The sequence below is a fragment of the Pteropus medius genome, unplaced genomic scaffold (assembly GCF_902729225.1).
Source record: "Pteropus medius unplaced genomic scaffold, Ma_sr-lr_union100, whole genome shotgun sequence".
Classification (NCBI taxonomy): domain Eukaryota; kingdom Metazoa; phylum Chordata; class Mammalia; order Chiroptera; family Pteropodidae; genus Pteropus; species Pteropus medius.
In genome coordinates this window covers 3,617,037-3,635,433 of record NW_024355327.1, presented here as the reverse complement: position 1 = coordinate 3,635,433, position 18,397 = coordinate 3,617,037, and the positions used below count along the sequence as shown (strand labels likewise).

The 18,397-nt window shown below is 34.4% G+C and overlaps 1 protein-coding gene across 1 annotated transcript in view; it reads right to left on the bottom strand.

Annotated features, from left to right (window-relative positions):
* The window catches only part of DNAH12 (dynein axonemal heavy chain 12), a 209,958-nt gene that overhangs the window by 43,548 nt on the left and 148,013 nt on the right, over positions 1 to 18,397 (bottom strand). Inside the window, exons 55-57 of the mRNA XM_039858619.1 lie at positions 16,732 to 16,973; positions 15,539 to 15,686; positions 14,862 to 15,007 (exon numbers count right to left, since the gene is read on the bottom strand). Of these exons, the coding sequence (XP_039714553.1) occupies positions 14,862 to 15,007; positions 15,539 to 15,686; positions 16,732 to 16,973 (536 nt within the window). The remainder of the gene's footprint in view (positions 1 to 14,861; positions 15,008 to 15,538; positions 15,687 to 16,731; positions 16,974 to 18,397) is intronic.

Sequence of the window (18,397 nt, the reverse complement as noted above, 5' to 3'; positions counted from 1 at the left end):
TTCTGACCATCTGGGTGAGACAGAAGGCTATTGGAAATGCAGACATCCTTTTAAAGGGCCAGCGCACAGATTCACTTGCTCACAGGCATTCATCCTGGGCTCCAGCAGAGGGACAGCCGCTTGGGAGGCATCGAAAATATACAGGGAAAGACTGAGTTGTATGGCTCCAGGGTGAGGGCTGGAGGGACAGCCATTATCCCTGCTTTAAGCCCTTCTCTTATGTAGCCTAGAGGTGGGTGCCATCTTGACTGTGTTGAGCCTTCTCCCTACACAGCCAAATCTGAATCTGCATTGGCCTGATGAGATCCATCTTAGTAACTCCCTGAAACCCTGCCCCCACAACTCTCTCATTGCTGGAGGCATTTTTGTGGTTAGGCAACAAGAACCACCCCCACACTCTTGGCAGGAGGATCCTTCAGCAAAAATCAACCAGCATACCTCCAAAGACACTATTGGTGGTGTGAAACCAGCCCTGACCCAAGCTGCAGTATTTCTTGAACAAATCTTGGGGATCTGTGGCCCAAGGCAGATAGTGGCTAACTTTTGTGTGATCTGAGACTTTTGCTAGTGGCCACAGGCTTAGCACTGGCATCATATCTGAATCTGCACTAACCTGGGCAATACCATTTTCCCCACTCTGGTGACTTGCTAAGACACCACCTTACCATATTCTCATCCAAGGCTCTTTCAGTTGCTGAGTCTTATGGATAGCTGGCAGGTAGCCTCAGGCCTTGCGGTACCCCGGGCCTTTTGCTGAGCTGCCCCAGGCTTGGAACTAGTTGCAGCTGGCCTCGGTTCACAAGTGGCCTCTCCTATGAGCCTCCAGATCCAGTAGAGACAGTGACCATCTGCAGATAGCTTTGTACCTTCTACCAGGCAGCCCTGAGCTGGTCACAGGCAGTGGCTAGCCTTGGCCTGCATGGGAACCCCTTCTAAGGGGCTCCAGGACCAACACACCTGGAGGCTGGCATCAGACCATAACAGAGCACCACCTGATTAGCTCCACAATCAAAATACTATTCTCAACAGGCACGTGAGCCTGCTGTGGTGCATCCCACTCCATGGGGTCAGCCCCCACACAGCAGCTCATACTCTGTAGGCATGGCCAATCCTTAGACAGTCAGCTTGAGAGTCAATTCCACCCACTGATGTGCCAACAGTAATTAAGGTTCAACTACAACAGTAGGGCACACACAACCCGCACGAGGGACTCTCCTGAGCACCGGCACAGGTGATCAAAGAGACTGTACCACTGGGCCACACAGGGCACTTATTACATAAGGCTGCCCAGCCAAGACTCAGAGACATAGCAGATCTATCTAATACATAGAAACAAACACAGAGGGGCAGCCAAAATGAGAAAACAAAAATACATGTCCCAAATGAAAGAACAGGAGAAAACTCCATAAAAATCTAAGTAAAATGGAGGCAAGCAACCTACCAGATACAGAGTTCAAAATACAGGTTATACGGATGCTCAATGAACATAGAGGAAGAATAGATGATCTCAGTGAGAATTTCAACCAAGAGATAGTAAGGATATAAAAGAACATAGAACCAGGGGGTAGGGGAAGAATCGGGGGGAGTTAGATGGGTTAAAAGGGATTAAATATATAAAATTGGAAGTTATATAAATTACATCATGTGAATAAAAAAAATTAAAAAATTGCCTTGCTCTCAAAAATAAATAAATAAATAAAAGAACATAGAAACCATAAATAAAAAATAAATAAAAGAACCACTCAGAAATGAAGAATACACTAGAAGGAAACAACAGCATATTAGATAAAGCAGAAGACTGAATCAGTGATTTGGAGGACATGATAGCAGGACACACCCAATTAGAACAGCAAAAATAAAAAAAAGTTTTTAAATGAGGATAGTTTAAGGGACCTCCGGGGCAACATCAAGCATAACAACATTTGTATATAGGGGTACCAGAAGGAGGAGGGACAGAGAGAGGGAGAGAAGGAGAGAGAGCACATGCACGAGCAATTAGGCAGGGGAGGGGGGTGTGGACTGAGAATCTATTTGAAGAAATAATGACTGAAAACTCCCCTAAGCAGGTAAAGGAAATAGACATATAAGTCCAGGAAGCACAGACAGTCCCAAACAAGATGAACCTAAAGAGGCCAACACTAAGAAACATCATAATTAAAATACTAAAGGTTAAAGACAAAGAGAGAATCCCAAAAGCAGTAAGAGAAAGGCAGCTAGTTACTTACGAGGGTACTCCCATAAGATTGTCAGCTGATTCAACAGAAACTTTTTAGGCCAGAAAGGACCAGCATGAAATATTGATAAAAAGCAAAGACCTATAACCAAGACTACTCTACCAGAAAGGCTATCAATTAAAATTAAAGGTGAAAGTTAGAACTTCTTAGACAGGAAAAAGCTAAAGGAATTCATCACCACCAAGCCACTATTACAAAAAATGTTAAAGGGAATTCTTGAAGAAGAAGAAGGTGGTTGGGGCTGAGGTGGGGCGGGAGACATAAATACGAATAATAAAATGGCAATAACTATGTACCTATCAATAATCACTTTAAATGTAAATGAATTAAATGTTCCAATCAAAAGACATAGGGTAGCTGAATGAATAAGAAAACAAGACCCATACATATGCTGTCTACAAGAGATCCATTTCAAGCTGAAAGGCACACACAGACTGAAAGTAAAGAGATGAAAAAAGATAATTCGTGCAAATTGAAATTTAAAAAAGCTAGGGTAGCAGTACTTACATCAGACAAAATAGACTTTAAAACACAGGCTATCATAAGGGCATTATATAATGATAAAAGAATCAATCTAAAAAGAGGATAAAATCCTTCTAAACATTTATGCACTGAACACAGGATTACCTAAATATATAAAGCAAATATTAACTGACATAAAGAGAAAGATCAACATTAATAAAGTCATAGTAGGGGACTTTATCACCCCATGAACAACAATGGAAAGATCGTCTAGACAGAAAATCAACAGGGAAACAGTGGCCTTAAATGACACACTAGACCAGACAGATTTAATTGATATTTTTAGAGCGTTCACTTCAAAAGAGTGCATATGGAACATTTTCCAAGATGAACCTCATGTTAGGCCAAAAAACAAGTCTCAATAAATTTAAGATTGAAATCATATCAAGCGTCTTCTCTGATCTCAATGGTATTAAACTAGAAATCAATTACAAGAAAAAAAAACAAAAAATATACAAACACATGGAGGCTAAATAATATATTACAATAAATGAGTTTCAATGAGATTGAGTAAGAAATCAAAAGTTACCCTGAGACAAATGAAAATGAAAATACAATGACCCAAAATCTATGGGACACGGTGAAAGACATCCTAAGAGGGAAATTCATAGCAATACAGGCCTACCTCACGAAACAAGAAAATCTCAATGAAGCAATCTAACCTTACAGTTAAAGGAACTAGAAAAAGAAGAACAAAGCCCAAAGTGAGTAGAAGGAATGAAATGATAAAGATCAGAGCAAAAATCAATGAAATAGAATCTAAAAAAAAAATTACAATATAAAAGATAGATGAAACCAAGAGCTGGTTCTTTGAAAAGATAAACAAAATTGATAAACTTTTAATCAGACTCATCAAGAAAAAAAGAGAGAGGACCCCAATTAAAAAAATCAGAAATGAAAGATGAGAAGTGATAACTAACTCTACAGAAATACAAAGGATTATAAGAAAATACTATGAATAATTATACACCAACAAATTGGACAATCTGGAAGAAATAGGTAAATTCTCAGAAACATACAATCTTCCAAGGCTGAATCAAAAAGAAACAAAATCTGAACAGAGTGATTACTAACAAAATCAAATCAGTAATCAAAAAACTCCCAACAAATAAAAATCTGGGACCGAATGGCTTCACAGGTGAATTTTACCAAACATTCAAAATATTTCAAAAAATTCAAGAGGAAGAATGGCTCTCAAGCTCCTTTTATGAAGCCAGTATTACCCTGACTTGAAAATCAAAGACATTACAAAAAAAGAAAATTATAGGCAGATATCTTTCATGAACATAGATGCAAAATTCCTCAACAAAATAGCAAACCAAATTCAGCAATACATTAGAAAGATCATATGCCATGATCGAATGGGATTTATTCCTGAGATGCAAATTTGGTTCAATAGCTGCAAATTGATTAATGGGATACACCACAGTGACAAGTGAAAAGATAAAAATTATATTATCATATCAATAGATGCAGAAAAAGTGGTTGACAAAATCCAGCATCCATTTATGATAAAACCTCTTAATAAAGTGGAAATAGAGGGGACATACCTCAACATAATAAAACCATATATGACAAAATCATAACCTACATCATAATTAATGGGGAAAATCTAAAAGCATTTTCCTTAAGATCAGGGACAAGACAAAGATGTCCACTTTCACCACTTTCATTCAACATAGTATTGGAAGTCCTAGCCACAGCGATCAGACAAGAAAATGAAATAAAAGGCATCCAAATTGGAAAGGAATAAATAAAACTGTTACTATTTGCAGGTAACATGATACTACATAGAGAGAACCTGAAAGATTCCACATACACACACACAAAAAAATGTTAGAAGGAATAAATGAATTTAGTAAAGCAGCAGGATACAAAATTAATATTCAGAAATCAGAAGTTGCACTTTTATATATCATAATGAACTATCAGAAAGAGAAATTAAGAAAACAATCCCACTTACAATTGCATAAAAAAATACCTAGGAATAAATTTAACCAAGGAAGAGCTGTATTCAGAAAATTATAAGTCACTGAAGAAAGAAAGTGACGAAGATACAAATAAACCGAATAGATATTGTGCTCATGAGTAGGAAAAATTAACATTGTTACAATGTCTATATTGCCAAGATTCAATGAAATCCCTATCAAAATACCAAAGGCATTTTTCACAAAACTAGAACAAATAATTCTAAAATTTATATGGAACCATAAAAGACCCCAGACAGCCACAGCAATCTTGAGAAAGAAGAACAAAGTTGGAGGTATCACCTACCAGATATCAAACTATACTACAAGTCTATAGTAATCAAAACAGATTTGTACTGGCATAAACACAGACACACAGCTCAATGGAACAGCATAGAGAGCCCAGAAATAAATCCTCGCCTATACGGTCATTTAATTTATGACAAAGGAGGCAAGAATGTACAATGATGTAAAGACAGTCTATTCAACAAATGGTGTTAGGAAAACTGAACAGATACATGCAAAAAATATGAAACTGGACCACTGTCTTATACCATATACAAGAATAAACTCAAAATGAATTAAAGACTTAGATGTAAGACCTAAATCCATAAAACTTCTAGAAGAAAACATAGAATGTAAACTCCCTGACATTGCTCTTAGTAATATTTTTTCTGATGTATCTTCTTGGGCAAGGGAAACAAAAGGAAAAATAAACAAATAGGACCACATGAAACTTAGAAGTTTTTGCACAGGAAAGGAAACCATTAACAAAATGAAAAGAAAACTTACTGTATGAGAGAAGATATTTGCCAGTGATATATCTGATTAGGGATTAATATCCAAAATTTATAAAATACTCACACAATTCAACACCAAAAAAAAAAAAATCCTATTAACAAATGAGCAGAAGACCTGAATAGGCATTTCTCCAAAGAGGACATACAGATGGTCAATAGACATATGAAAAGATGCTCAATGTAAGTAATCATCAGAGAAATGCAAATTAAAACCACAATGAGATATCACTTCATACCTGTCAGAACGGCCATCATCAATAAATGAAAAAACAAGTGTTGGCGAGGATGTGGAGAAAAGAGAACCTTAGTGTACTGTTGGTAGGATTGCAAGTTGATACAGCTCCTATGGAAAACAGTTTGGAGGTTCCTCAAAAAATTAAAAATAGAACTACCTTATGACCCAGCAATTCCACTTCTGGATATTTTTCCGAAGAAAACCAAAACACTAATTCAAAAAGATATGTGTACCCCTATGTTCACTGCAGTGTTATTTATAATAGCCAAGATACGGAAGCAACCTAAGTGCCTAACAATAAACAACTGGATAAAGAAGAAGTGGTACATATATGCATTGGAATATTATTCAGTCATAAAAAGAGTGAATTCTTGCCATTTGTGACAACACTAATGGGTCTAGATGGTACTATATTAAGTGAAATAAGTCAGACAGAGAAAGGCAAACACCATATGATTTCACTTATATGTCAGATTTAAAGAATAAAATAAACAAACAAAACTAAAACAGACTCAAAGATACAGAGAAGAAACTGATGGTTGCCAGATGGGAGGGTTGGTGGGATGGGTGAAAAAGGTGAAGGGATTAAGAAACATAAATTCGGAGCTATAAAACAGTCATGGGGATGTAAAGTACAGCATAGGGAATATAGTCAATAATATTGTAATAACTACGTATAGTGCCAGGTGGGTTCTAGACTAATTTAGGGATCACTCTGTAAATTATATAAATGTCTAACCACTATGCTGTACACCTGAAACTGATATAAAATAATACTGAATGTCAACTCTAATTGAAAAATAAAAATTAAAAAAACAACACACAAAGAAAACACTGGCTTGAGACCTTAGGGAAAAAACATAATTCATAGTTTCAGATATTCAAAATATGATGTGCTTTCCTCTTCTTCAGTGATGATGTTGTCTCAAGTTCCACTTGTATTTGGTATAGTGCATAAAATTATCTTTTAAAAATATTAGCACAGAAAGAAGAGTTCCTATTTCATGTCATTTTGGCTTTCCCAGACATTCTGTTTCAAGGGATAAAATCCCCTTTCCTTTGCTTAGAAATAAGTTCTTTAATCAACTACTCCCAGATAACTCTATTCTTATTTCTTTGCTTTCCAAAAGACAAACAATCTAATACTAGCTGCTTGGTTACTTTCTTTCTCAGTTCAAATTGCACTGAAATCCCTTGAAAGCATTTCAAAAAGGTCCAGACACTAGTTAAAATCTACTTTTGCTATCACAGCAAACAGAAGAAATGAGTTCTGGGAATAAGAAAGTTATTTTACATACAACTGCTTAAAAGCTGCCTAGTAATTAGACTACATGTACCAAAAATCTATTTAAGGGGACTTTTTTCCTTCTATATATATGCTTATTCCTAGAAAAATACAAGAAAGGGAAGCAGAGGGAGATAGATAAAGGTAAAGGAGGTCAAATATATGGTGATGGAAGAAAATTTAACTTTGGGAGGTAAACACACAATGCAATATACGTATGTATTATTGAAATGTATATTTGAAACCTATATAATTTTATTAACCAATGTCACCCCAAAAAATTTAAAAAAAAGAAAAATACAGTATTTGTTGTTTCCCTTGCAAAAAGTAACAATTTCTATAAATTAACATTTAATGCTAATCAGTGTTCTTGGTAATGCCCAAATCTATGTTCTCTGTAATGTGATAACTAGATTCTTTTATATTTTAAAAGAAATCGAACTCCTACTTAATACAACCTTGCATAAGTTTACAAATATAATTGGAATATAGAGTTGCTGTATTCATCAGAGAGATAAGACCATGCCATGGCATTTGTATTCCAAGTGCACCTTATTGTTAGTGTGAAAATAATTTTAGCCTATATTTGAGATCCTTGGAAAGTCTGAAGAAAAAAGTATTATACATTTATGCTTCTGACAGAGGTAGTAATTTTGGGGAAAACAAAGCGTTACTGCTAAGTAGCGAGACTGATGTGTTAATAAACAATAATAAAGCAGCATAGTAAGTATTTTCATCATGATTAAAAAGTAAGCAAAGACAGAATTTGAGGTATTGACATTTAATGAGGATTTGAAGATGATAACTATTTAAAAACTAACATTTATTGAGCATTTATCATGTGCAGCACTTTCTCACAACATTCCTATGAGTTTGGAATTATTATTATCCTTATTTACAGATGGGGCACCTGAGGCATTGAGAAGTCAAGTAAGTTACCAAAATCTCAAGACAGAAAGTGATAAGAGAAAAATATGAATCCAAATATCCTGAAACCAAAGTCTGTACTGCTCTCAACCACTGCACAATATTAGAAACAGATAATTTCTAGAAATTTAAGCTAGCAAAACAAGAATTGATTAATTATAAACTATGGTTCCAGTGGCATGACTGGCTAAATGACCTGAAAATCCTCCAGCTACCTAGTACTGGTGGATAAAATATGACATTTAAAAAATACATAGGTAACACGCATTTAAGAGATATATATATATATAATACATACATACAGAAAAGCACAGGTGCCAGAAACACAGACAAAACTGAATTCTAGAGTAGTAAGTATGTGAGCTGAAATGATAACTAGATTTAGGGAGATATGACTTCTAATAACTTAGAGGTTCCTTGAGTTCAGATGTGGTAAGAAGCTGGAACTGAGACCCCTGTATTAATCTTAAACCCACAAAAGCCTTAGTGAAATCACAGATAGAAAAAAAATCCAACTCTGTGCATTAGGAGACAAGAAGGAAGGGTTTTGATTCCTGTCTCACTCCAGCTGGGAAAACGTCCCCTGAGAATTTATAACCATAGGCCTACATTTCAAGCAGGTGTAGGATGCAAGTTTACACTAGCTACATAATCCAGGAAACTCCAAGCTGGTAAATTAACATGTACTGGGCCAATAATATGCCTGGGAATCCTGGAAGAAGTAAGGACAAAACACACATAGCAGCTGGAGCAAGAGCAAAAGAAAAGCAACTCCACGGTAGCAGGGGTAGGGAGCAAGAAAATGTCTTGGCTAATAACATTATACCTTTACCAAGCAGAGATCTCTTACTCTAGCAAAAGGGTGGGAAACTCCTGTTCAAGACCAACCACAGGTAGAAGGCAGAATTTAGTTGTCATAGGAAGGAGAGGCAGAAAGGCTGAAAAAGTCCTAGTTAGAAGGCCCACATGTACAAGGCCTTCCTAAGACTAAGAATCAGAATAATAGAGAACCTCCACTCCACCCACAAAACCACCTAACATGGAGTACCAAGCAACAGCAATCTACCTCCAGGGTAAGAGCAAAAATGTACAGAGAGAACCCCTCTGTGTGATGGGCATTCAGAAACAGTTGAAAGCTGAAGGTAAAACTCTTAACACTGAGAAAAACACTCCAGAACCCTACTTCTCATTCTAAGTATGTACACATGAATAGATTAATTTGAAGCCTCTAGTCTCCTGAACTTTACTATAGCAACAACGAAACTGAAACCAGTTCATCTCATGAGTAGATGGACTAAAACTTCTGCACCGATGGCATGATGGAAGAAAGGCATGCCCATTTCCAGGAATTAACACCATTTAGCTCAGTCCCTACTGTTAGACCCATGATATCTGACATTAAATAAAATATTATAAGATAGTTAAATAAGCAAGGAAAGACCCTAAAACATTCTTAGGAGACTAACATAAATACTTAGAGATGACACAAATGTTGGAAATACTTTTTAAAATACAGATTTAAAAAATAACAGTGATTAAAATGTAAAAGAGCTAGTAAAAAGTGTGGACGATATGCCTGAAGAAATGATCTTTAGCAGAGAGATGAAACTATACAGAGTTAAATGGAAATATTATAAATAAAAAATACGTCAAGTCTAAAGAGTTACTTTCACGGGCTGTGTGAAGACTCAACACAACTAAGAAAAGAATCAGTTAATATAGTTACTAACTATACTGAAGATAGTTTTATAGCAATTACCCAGAATGAAACCCAAAATATACAAGGGTGTTAAAAGCAAAACCGAGCATCCAATAGCTTTGGGACAAAATCAAGAAGACTCACAAAAGTAAGTAATCCCAGAAAGAGAAGAGGGAGAAAATTAAATAGATTTGAGAAGCTCAGAGAACCTCAAACAGGAAAAATACCAAGATGAAAACACACACAAACCTCTAAACACATCACAATCACACTGCTAAAAACTAAAGATAGATAAATACTTGAAGGTTGTCAGAGGAAAAAAGACACAATACATGAAAAGGAACTAAAATAAGATTAAAAGCAGACTTCTCATCAGAAACTGTACAAGCCAGAAGCAACGGAGCAACATCTTTAAAGGAAAAAAAAAAAAAGCTACTTCAAAAACTATCAACTCAGAATTCTAAACCCATAAGTTTTTGGTTTGATACAGTCTCATTCATTTATTCTTGCTTTTACTTCCCTTGCCTTTGAGGTCAAATTCATAAAATCTTCTCTAAAACCAAGGTCCATGAGTTTAGTACCTATGTTTTCTTCTATGTAATTTATTGTTTCAGGTCTTATATTTATGTTTTTGATATATTTTGAGTTAATTTTGGTGTATGGTGACTAAAAAGCTTCTGCACAGTAAAAGAAACCATCAATGAAACAAAAGAAACAGCGGACCTAAACAGACACTTCTCCTAAGAAGACATACAAACAGCCAACAGACATATGAAAAGATGCTCAACTTCACTAGCTATTAGGAAAATGCAAATCAAAACCACAATGAGATAATCACCTTACACCTGTAAGAACAGCTGTTATCAACAAGACAAGTAATAACAAGTGTTGGAGAGGATGCGGAGAAAAAGGAACATATATTGCTGGTGGGACTGTAAACTGGTACAGCCACTACGGAAAACAGTATGGAGGTTCCTCAAAAAAAATTAAGAATAGAATTACCCTATGATTCAGCAATCCCTCTTCTGGATATCTACCCCCAATTTTTTAAAACATTTATTCATAAAGATACATGCATCCCAGTGTTCACTGCAGCATTATTTATAGTGGCCAAGACATGGAAATAACCAAAATGCCCTTCGATAGATGACTGGATAAAGAAGATGTGGTACATCTATACAATGGAATATTTATTAGCCATTAGAAGAGATAAAATACTGCCATTTGCATCGCCATGGATGGGTCTAGAGATAATCATGCTAAGTGAAACAAGTCAGATGGAAAAAGTGGAGAACTATATGATTACACTCATATGTGGGATATAAAACTAACAAGATAAACAAACAAAAACTCATAGACACAGACAACAATTTAGTGATTACCAGAAAGTAAGGGGAGAGGGAGGAAATAGTCAAGAGTAAAAGGGTTCAAATATATGGTGACTGAAGGAGATTTGACTTCAGGTAGTAAACACACAATACAATATACAGATGATATATTATTGAGTTATACACTTGAAACCTATATAATTGTATTAACCAATAAATTTAATAAAAAATAAAAGTAAATAAAAATCAAAATAGTTTATGCTTTAAATATTGGCTATTAAATTAAAAATATTATAAACCCAGCAAAAAATATATTTCAAAAGGAAGATGAAATAAAAACTATCTGAGTGAATTAACTGCCAACAGTTGTGTTCACAGGAAGTGTTTAAAATATTCTTCAGACAGAAGAAATATGAAACCAAACAGCAACACAAAGAAATTAAGAAGTCCAAAATTAGGGAAAAAATAAAGCTAAATATAAGACATTTTTTCTTAATCACTCTAACAGATAAATTATTGTGTAAGGCAAAAGTACTAACAATGGATTGTGGAATTTATAGCATATGAAAATGAAAAATATACAACAGCATAATAGATAGAGGTATTTGGAACTATACTGTTGAAATATTCTTATACCATATGTATAGTAGTATGTTATTATTTGAAAATTTTTAGTGATAAATTAAAGATGGATATTGTAAACTCTAGAGCAAACACTAAATATAGAGAGTGTATAACCAATGAGCCAATAGTGGAGATAAAACAGAATCATAAAAAATTTAAATAATCCAATGCCAGGCAAAAAAAAAGAAGATAAAAGGAATAAAGAACAGAAGAGACAAATAGAACTAGCAAGGTGGTTTAGATTTAAATCTAAATGTATCGATAATTCCATTAAGTATAAATGGTATAAATATTCTTATTACAAATCAGGAGCATTATGTCAATTATATTTCAATTAAAAAACGGAAAAAAGGTCATATAACCGCCATGTTTAAAACCCTCAAATGGTTGCAAGTGTTCTGCATCTTGACTGTGGCAGGGATCATATGACCATAGGCCTTAGTCAAAATTCATAAAACAGTATATCTAAAATGGATGAATTTTGCTGTATATAAGTCATACCTCAATAAACCTGACTTAAATTTCTTTTAAAAGTGAGGAGGAAAACAAAGACATTTTCAGATCAATTTATGAGTCCTCACTAAAAGAAAGACTGAAGGGACAAAGGTAGCACTACAAATCAGTGAGGAAAGGATGGATAACTCAATAAACAATACTGGGGTAAATGGCTATCATTATAAAAAAAAAATAAATTAGATCCTTGCCTTTCATCACATCCAAAGATGCAAGACAAGGCAAACACCAAACTCCTAATTGTAAAAAGCACACTGCTTTCCCAGATCATGACTCTTTTTCTGAGAACTACACTCCTGATCTCCAATACCCATGTTTGTTACTATAATGGCTTGGCCCTCAGCCATAGGTGAGTAGACCTATGGATAGATAATTGTCCAAGCTAGGCCAATCAGTTTTTTTCTTACAGGAATTTGAAGTCAGACTTGATGGTCCTGGTTAATCTATATTATTCAAGGTTAATCTATATTATTCAACTGATATATTTTGTAAAGTTAGGAATTGAGGCTCTTGTAGTAAATGGCCATATGCACAGAAAAACAGGGTCAGCATATCATCAAAGATAGACTAATGAGGCAGCTGTGCAGAAAATAACACAGAAGACAGGTTTTACAGCTAGAGAGGGAAAGCTGGGGGTGAGGAGTCCAATTTTCACCTTCCAGAGGCCTCGTGGCTCAACTTTTCTCTGAGGTACACTTAGTTTTAAGTGAGTAACCAAAAGAGTAAACATTAGCTATATGACTGAGTTTTGCTGTCAGGAGATACAGAGAGATTAAGCCTCTGTGGCCACTTAGATTAGTGTCAAGAAGGATGATAGCCACAGATGACTACACTGGACCCAAGTGGCAAGAAGTGAAGTCTGGGCTATAAGGATGGAGACTCATCCCTCAAAACTTACCCAGATCATGGCCTTTTGACTAGCTGGTCCAAAAATAACAAGTACAAAGACTAACTTTATTGGAATATTACTTTATTAGAAGAGTCAGAAAATGACAGATTGTTTTCCTCATTTTACATACAACCTGGAAACCTTAATTAAATTTTAATTAAGACTTATAGATATCTAACAGCACTTTCTGAAGTGCAATTTTTAAAAAAATCAGAATGGCTGACAAATTAATGGAAAATAGTTCTAAAATATAATTAATAATGAATCAGGGTCTAATATTCTGTTAAATAGAACTTTCTCTGCTCTACCAGAGAACAGATTTTTTAAATAGCTAAATATATTTTCTCAGAATATAATAAATTTTACTAATTGTGTAGAAGTTTCAGCCTAAGGATGTTCAGTGTCAGGTAAAATTTTGAGTGGACAGACACTCAAAATACGATTACACACATCTTTATTTTATTAAAACAATACTATCAATATAAAGGATACTTAGATGTCTTGAAGTATCTACTAAAGTTTCCAAAGAATATAAACAAATGATAATTCAAACTTTTAGAATGTAAGATTTCCTGATATCTTTAATGTATCTCATATTCCAAGAAGACTGAAATTTTAATTATAGTTTTAAAGATAGTAAATGTGGTATCTTATTTCACATTTTTCTTAACCTAGTAATTAATAACAAGAATTTAGAAGTTAAATTGCCCTGGTTCAAATTCTGACTTGACCATTTATTAATTCAGTTATCTTACTAAATTTCAAATTACTAAATCACTCTGGGCCTCAATTTCCTCACCTGTAAAATGGAATAATACTTAACTCACAGGAGTTTATGAGGATATAGGGTGCTTACAACAGTACTTCATGAATATGAGTTCAATAGTGCCTACCATAGTATGGTCCCACAAAAAGACTGCTAAAATTAGATAACGATGTGACTAAATAACCATTTACAGGAAACTATTTCTCAGATGAGAGTAATTTCCCAAGTTTTTCAAAGTAATATAAATGAAAGACTACCACTAAACACCATTTGGAAAATTCATATAGCTATCATACTATCAGTGATAGCAATTAAAAAAGATATCCATGAAATTGCATAAATTATCAAGTTATAATAATTTGATGGTACTATACATTGAATATCCAATAACTAGAAACAGCCCAGGTGTCCAGCAATAGGAGAATGCATAAACAGTGATAAATTCATACAGTGGAATACTACTCAGCAACAAAAAATAGGAACATTATGCTGGAATGTATGGAAGAAGCCTTGCACAAAAGAGCACATACAGTATGAATAGTTTATATGATGTTCTTGAATAGGCAAAACTAACCTATGGTGGAAAATAATCATAATAAGAATTTCCTACAGTGGGGTGAGGGCGAGAATTTACTGGCAGAGGACATAAGAAAACTTCCTGGGATTTAGTTATGTTCTGTATCTTGATAGAGGTTTAGGTTGCACAATACATTTTTTTAAGAACTCATGGAATGGTGTTCTTAGAGTTTGTAGATTTCATTGTCTGTAAATTCTAACTCAAAAGAAAAAACAAATATTGAACTTTAATTAATGAATATGCATGCTGAAATACTGAGGGGAAGTATACCTACGCCTGCAACTTATGCTAAAATGCATAAAAAAGGATGAGCTGATGAATGGATAGAGATGTGAATAAATATCTGATAAAGCAGCAAGAATAATAAAATGTTACTCTCAGGATCTAGGAGGTAATAGCTTTATGGGTGCTTACTTTAAAATCCTTTCTACTTTTCTCTATGTCTGAAAACTTTCAAATAAAGTCATTGAAAAATATATACTTTATGTTCCTTACCAACGCCTGGAGTTATTAACAATCACTCCATTATCTATGGAGAAAGTATCTGTTGGCAATCCAGCAATATTCCAAGCTCTAATTTTTACTGGATCACCCAGGGTCTTACTCAATGAGAACTCCTCTGAACATGGGATTTTTTTCTCCTGTAAGAAATAAACAAATATCTGATGTTTTCTTTCATCTTGTTGATTGGAACATTTTAAAATTAAAATATTGATTTGTCATTAGATTTTATTTCATAACTCTAAAGAACAGGAAAAAAAAAACAAATGGAAGGTTGGACTATCATGGGGCTGTAAAGTACAGTATAGGGAATATAGTCAATAATACTGTTAATAACCACGTATGGTGACAAGTGGGTACTAGACTTATCAGGGGGATCACTTTGTAAGTTATATAAATGTCTATGTTGTACACTTGAAACTAATATAATATTGAATATCAACTGTAATAAAAAAATTTAAAAAATATTTAAGTACAAAAATAAAATATATAAAAAGAAAGTTGGACTGTGAAAGTATTTTATTGATCAAACAAGAAGCCAAAAAAGAAAGACCCCAAGTTTTCAATTATTTCTTCCCTTCTCTGTCTTTATTATCTTCCCCCCAACCCAAATATCCTAAAATGAACTTTAAATGTTTTAAAAATAAATTTGTGAAATATAAAAACATTACCTGGCACAACATGCTCCAGTTTTTTGTACATGTTTGTCGAAAGCCAGAAGTGAAAGCACCAAGGTAGGCTATTACTCCTGCTGATACTAAAACATCACCAATTAAATTTTCATATACTATCTGAAGGTCATCTGCAGCTTGAGACCATCTGTGAGATAAATCAAAAGCAAAATAGCTTCAGAGAATGGTGGAAGACAATAATTGAAAGGAAAAGGGGCTTCTGGTATAAAACAAAAAGCCATGAAATGTTGAGTACTTGCTTATCTATAAAATGAAGAGGTTAGGTCCCTTCTAGTACTAACACGCTATAACATATCTATATTATACAAATGACAATCTACACTTCATTATTAAAATATTAGGCATTTCTTGCAGGAGTTGGCCCTTCAGAATAAGCAAAAACAAAAAGAACGCCGGCATTTTGTCTAATAATTGTCTTCAAGTCAATTTGGTCTAGTGGCTCTGCTTTGTTTCAGTATTTACTGTTAGTCTGTAAAGCCTAGAAATATTTGCAATTCACTCTACAAAATTATATTTAAGTTGTATAGAAGCTAACCTACTACTGATAGGGTTGATATTTTTATCTTAAAGAAGCTTTTACAATAAAAAGGTATATTCCAAAATCATCTAATCTGTACTATAAAGTCAAAGACATATTACCTTATCAAGCAATTCATTCAACAAGTATAATTAATTAATGAGATAACTGGCTGCTCAGGATAAATAAATAGAAGAAAGCTAACTGGCTTTGTTAGATCAAGCCGGTTATATCTTCTTTGAAATAAATTTCAACAAAGTGAGCCACACATCCATTACTCTCTCCACAACATTTTATTATCGATAATTTTGAACAAACATAAAATTGGTAAGAATTATACTGTGATCACCCACATACCATTTAGATTAAAAATTATCATTTGCCTTATTTCCTTCTGTCTGTCTGTCTCTGTCTCTGTCTGTCTGTCTCTGTCTGTCTCTGTCTCTGTCTCTCTCTTTGAAACATTTGAAAGCAAGTTGCAAACAATATTCCTGACATTGATATTCTGTTTGGTGAAGCCTGGCCAGGTGCCTGTACAATGTCCTACATTCTCAACCAGCCATTTTAAAATCAGTAATAATAACAAATACACAAAGAAAGTCACATATTCAAGCCTGACATTCTTAAATATTGTTAAAATGAGCAGAAATCTGACCTTGATTTTTCTCCACCTAGTCCTCCAATTAATTTTGAGGCTCTTTCAAGTTTCTTAGCACAGAGTTCTACCTGATCTTCTAAACGAGCCTTTTCATCAGTTTTCTCAATAAATATTCTTTGTAAGTTTTCCAAATGATTTTCAACTTCTACCAATTCTGCTCTCTTCTGATTCAAAAGCTCCATTGTTTCAGCTAAGGACTTCTGAGCTTCTGTTAAGCGGGCTTTCTTAGGAGCCACTACCTGTTTGGGAACAATTTATACAGCTGTGATGTGTACTCTGTGAAGCCGACATCTATATAATCCTTTAGAGATATTATGGATTAAAAATGTTTATCATTACACATACACTTACTACCTATAATAATTATACAAAATAAACATTTTACCTTAAATCTTATATATTTGTATATATAAATAAATTAAAATATATTTATATGCCTTATAAAATATATACAGCATTCTGGACTAGCAAATTGTCATCTATAAAACAAATAAATTATTCTGGACTAACAAAATGTTATAATATGTAGCAAAAATGGTATGCTATATAGTAAAATATCTCAAAATAATAAGAAGTTGCCATGCAACTGTTGCCAAAAACAGAAAGACAGGGATTATAAATGTTTAATATATGGATGTGCTTTTCTTTGATTATTGTTTTCTTTTTGTTTTGCTTTTTGCATTTTCAAGTCTGCGATCTTCTTCTCAGTCAGCTGAGGCTTACATTTGCCTTGTGGGGGTTAAGACTGTGATAGAAATACAAAGAAAAAGAAAGCCTTGATTTTTAAATTTACTACCAAATTGAATTTTTCTCAAGAAATCTTGAAAAGCCACACTTTGTTGAGAGTAAAAGGATTTTACAAAGTTCTTATTTTATTATGCTCATTAGTATATCAACAATGGGATTTGCAACTTTATCATTTACTGTGCTATAAGCCATTGATAGAATTTAGAAGATGACCAAACATTATGTGTCAGTTTGAAAGAAAAGAGGCCTAAGTCTTCTGCCATGAATAAAGCTGAAAGCAAAGAAAGAGGGAGGCAAGGTATCAGACACCGAATGTCCCACTTTCTCTCCTCTGGGCTGAAATCCTGAAGGGGAAAATATGTTAAATAAATAGAAAGCAGGAAGCTCCACTTTCTGCCTTTGACTTCGGAGGAGACCTTGCTGGATACCTTCTTTAAAACCTCCGTAACAACATGGGGCAGCTGCATCAGAATTAAAATGGCAGTGAGGAGGTATAGAGTAGGAAGTCAGGAAAGAACCTGAATGCTTTGGCTTCTCTTCTTTATAGAAAGGATCCAGAAGATTCCACATTCCTTGTGGGACATGGGAAAATTATCTAGGTTGAGAGCTCACAGACTTGGTATGAGACTACTGTGGGCAAGACAAGATGTTCAATGGAGGGATATACCAGATAAAATTAATTTAATTTCTTTAACAAGTGTATATAGGTCTACTCCCCTGAAGCTAACAATCAAAGTCCCTACCTTTCCACAGGCATATATACCTTATTAGGAATATCTTTCCAATTGTTACAGACTGATCATTCATTCTATACTCTGAGGTTGTTCTAAACACATGCTACCATGTATTTTCATCTGCCTTTTTATTTATATTTCCTGCAAGCTACAGAGGACAAGGTCAGTGTCTCCTCAGTTCC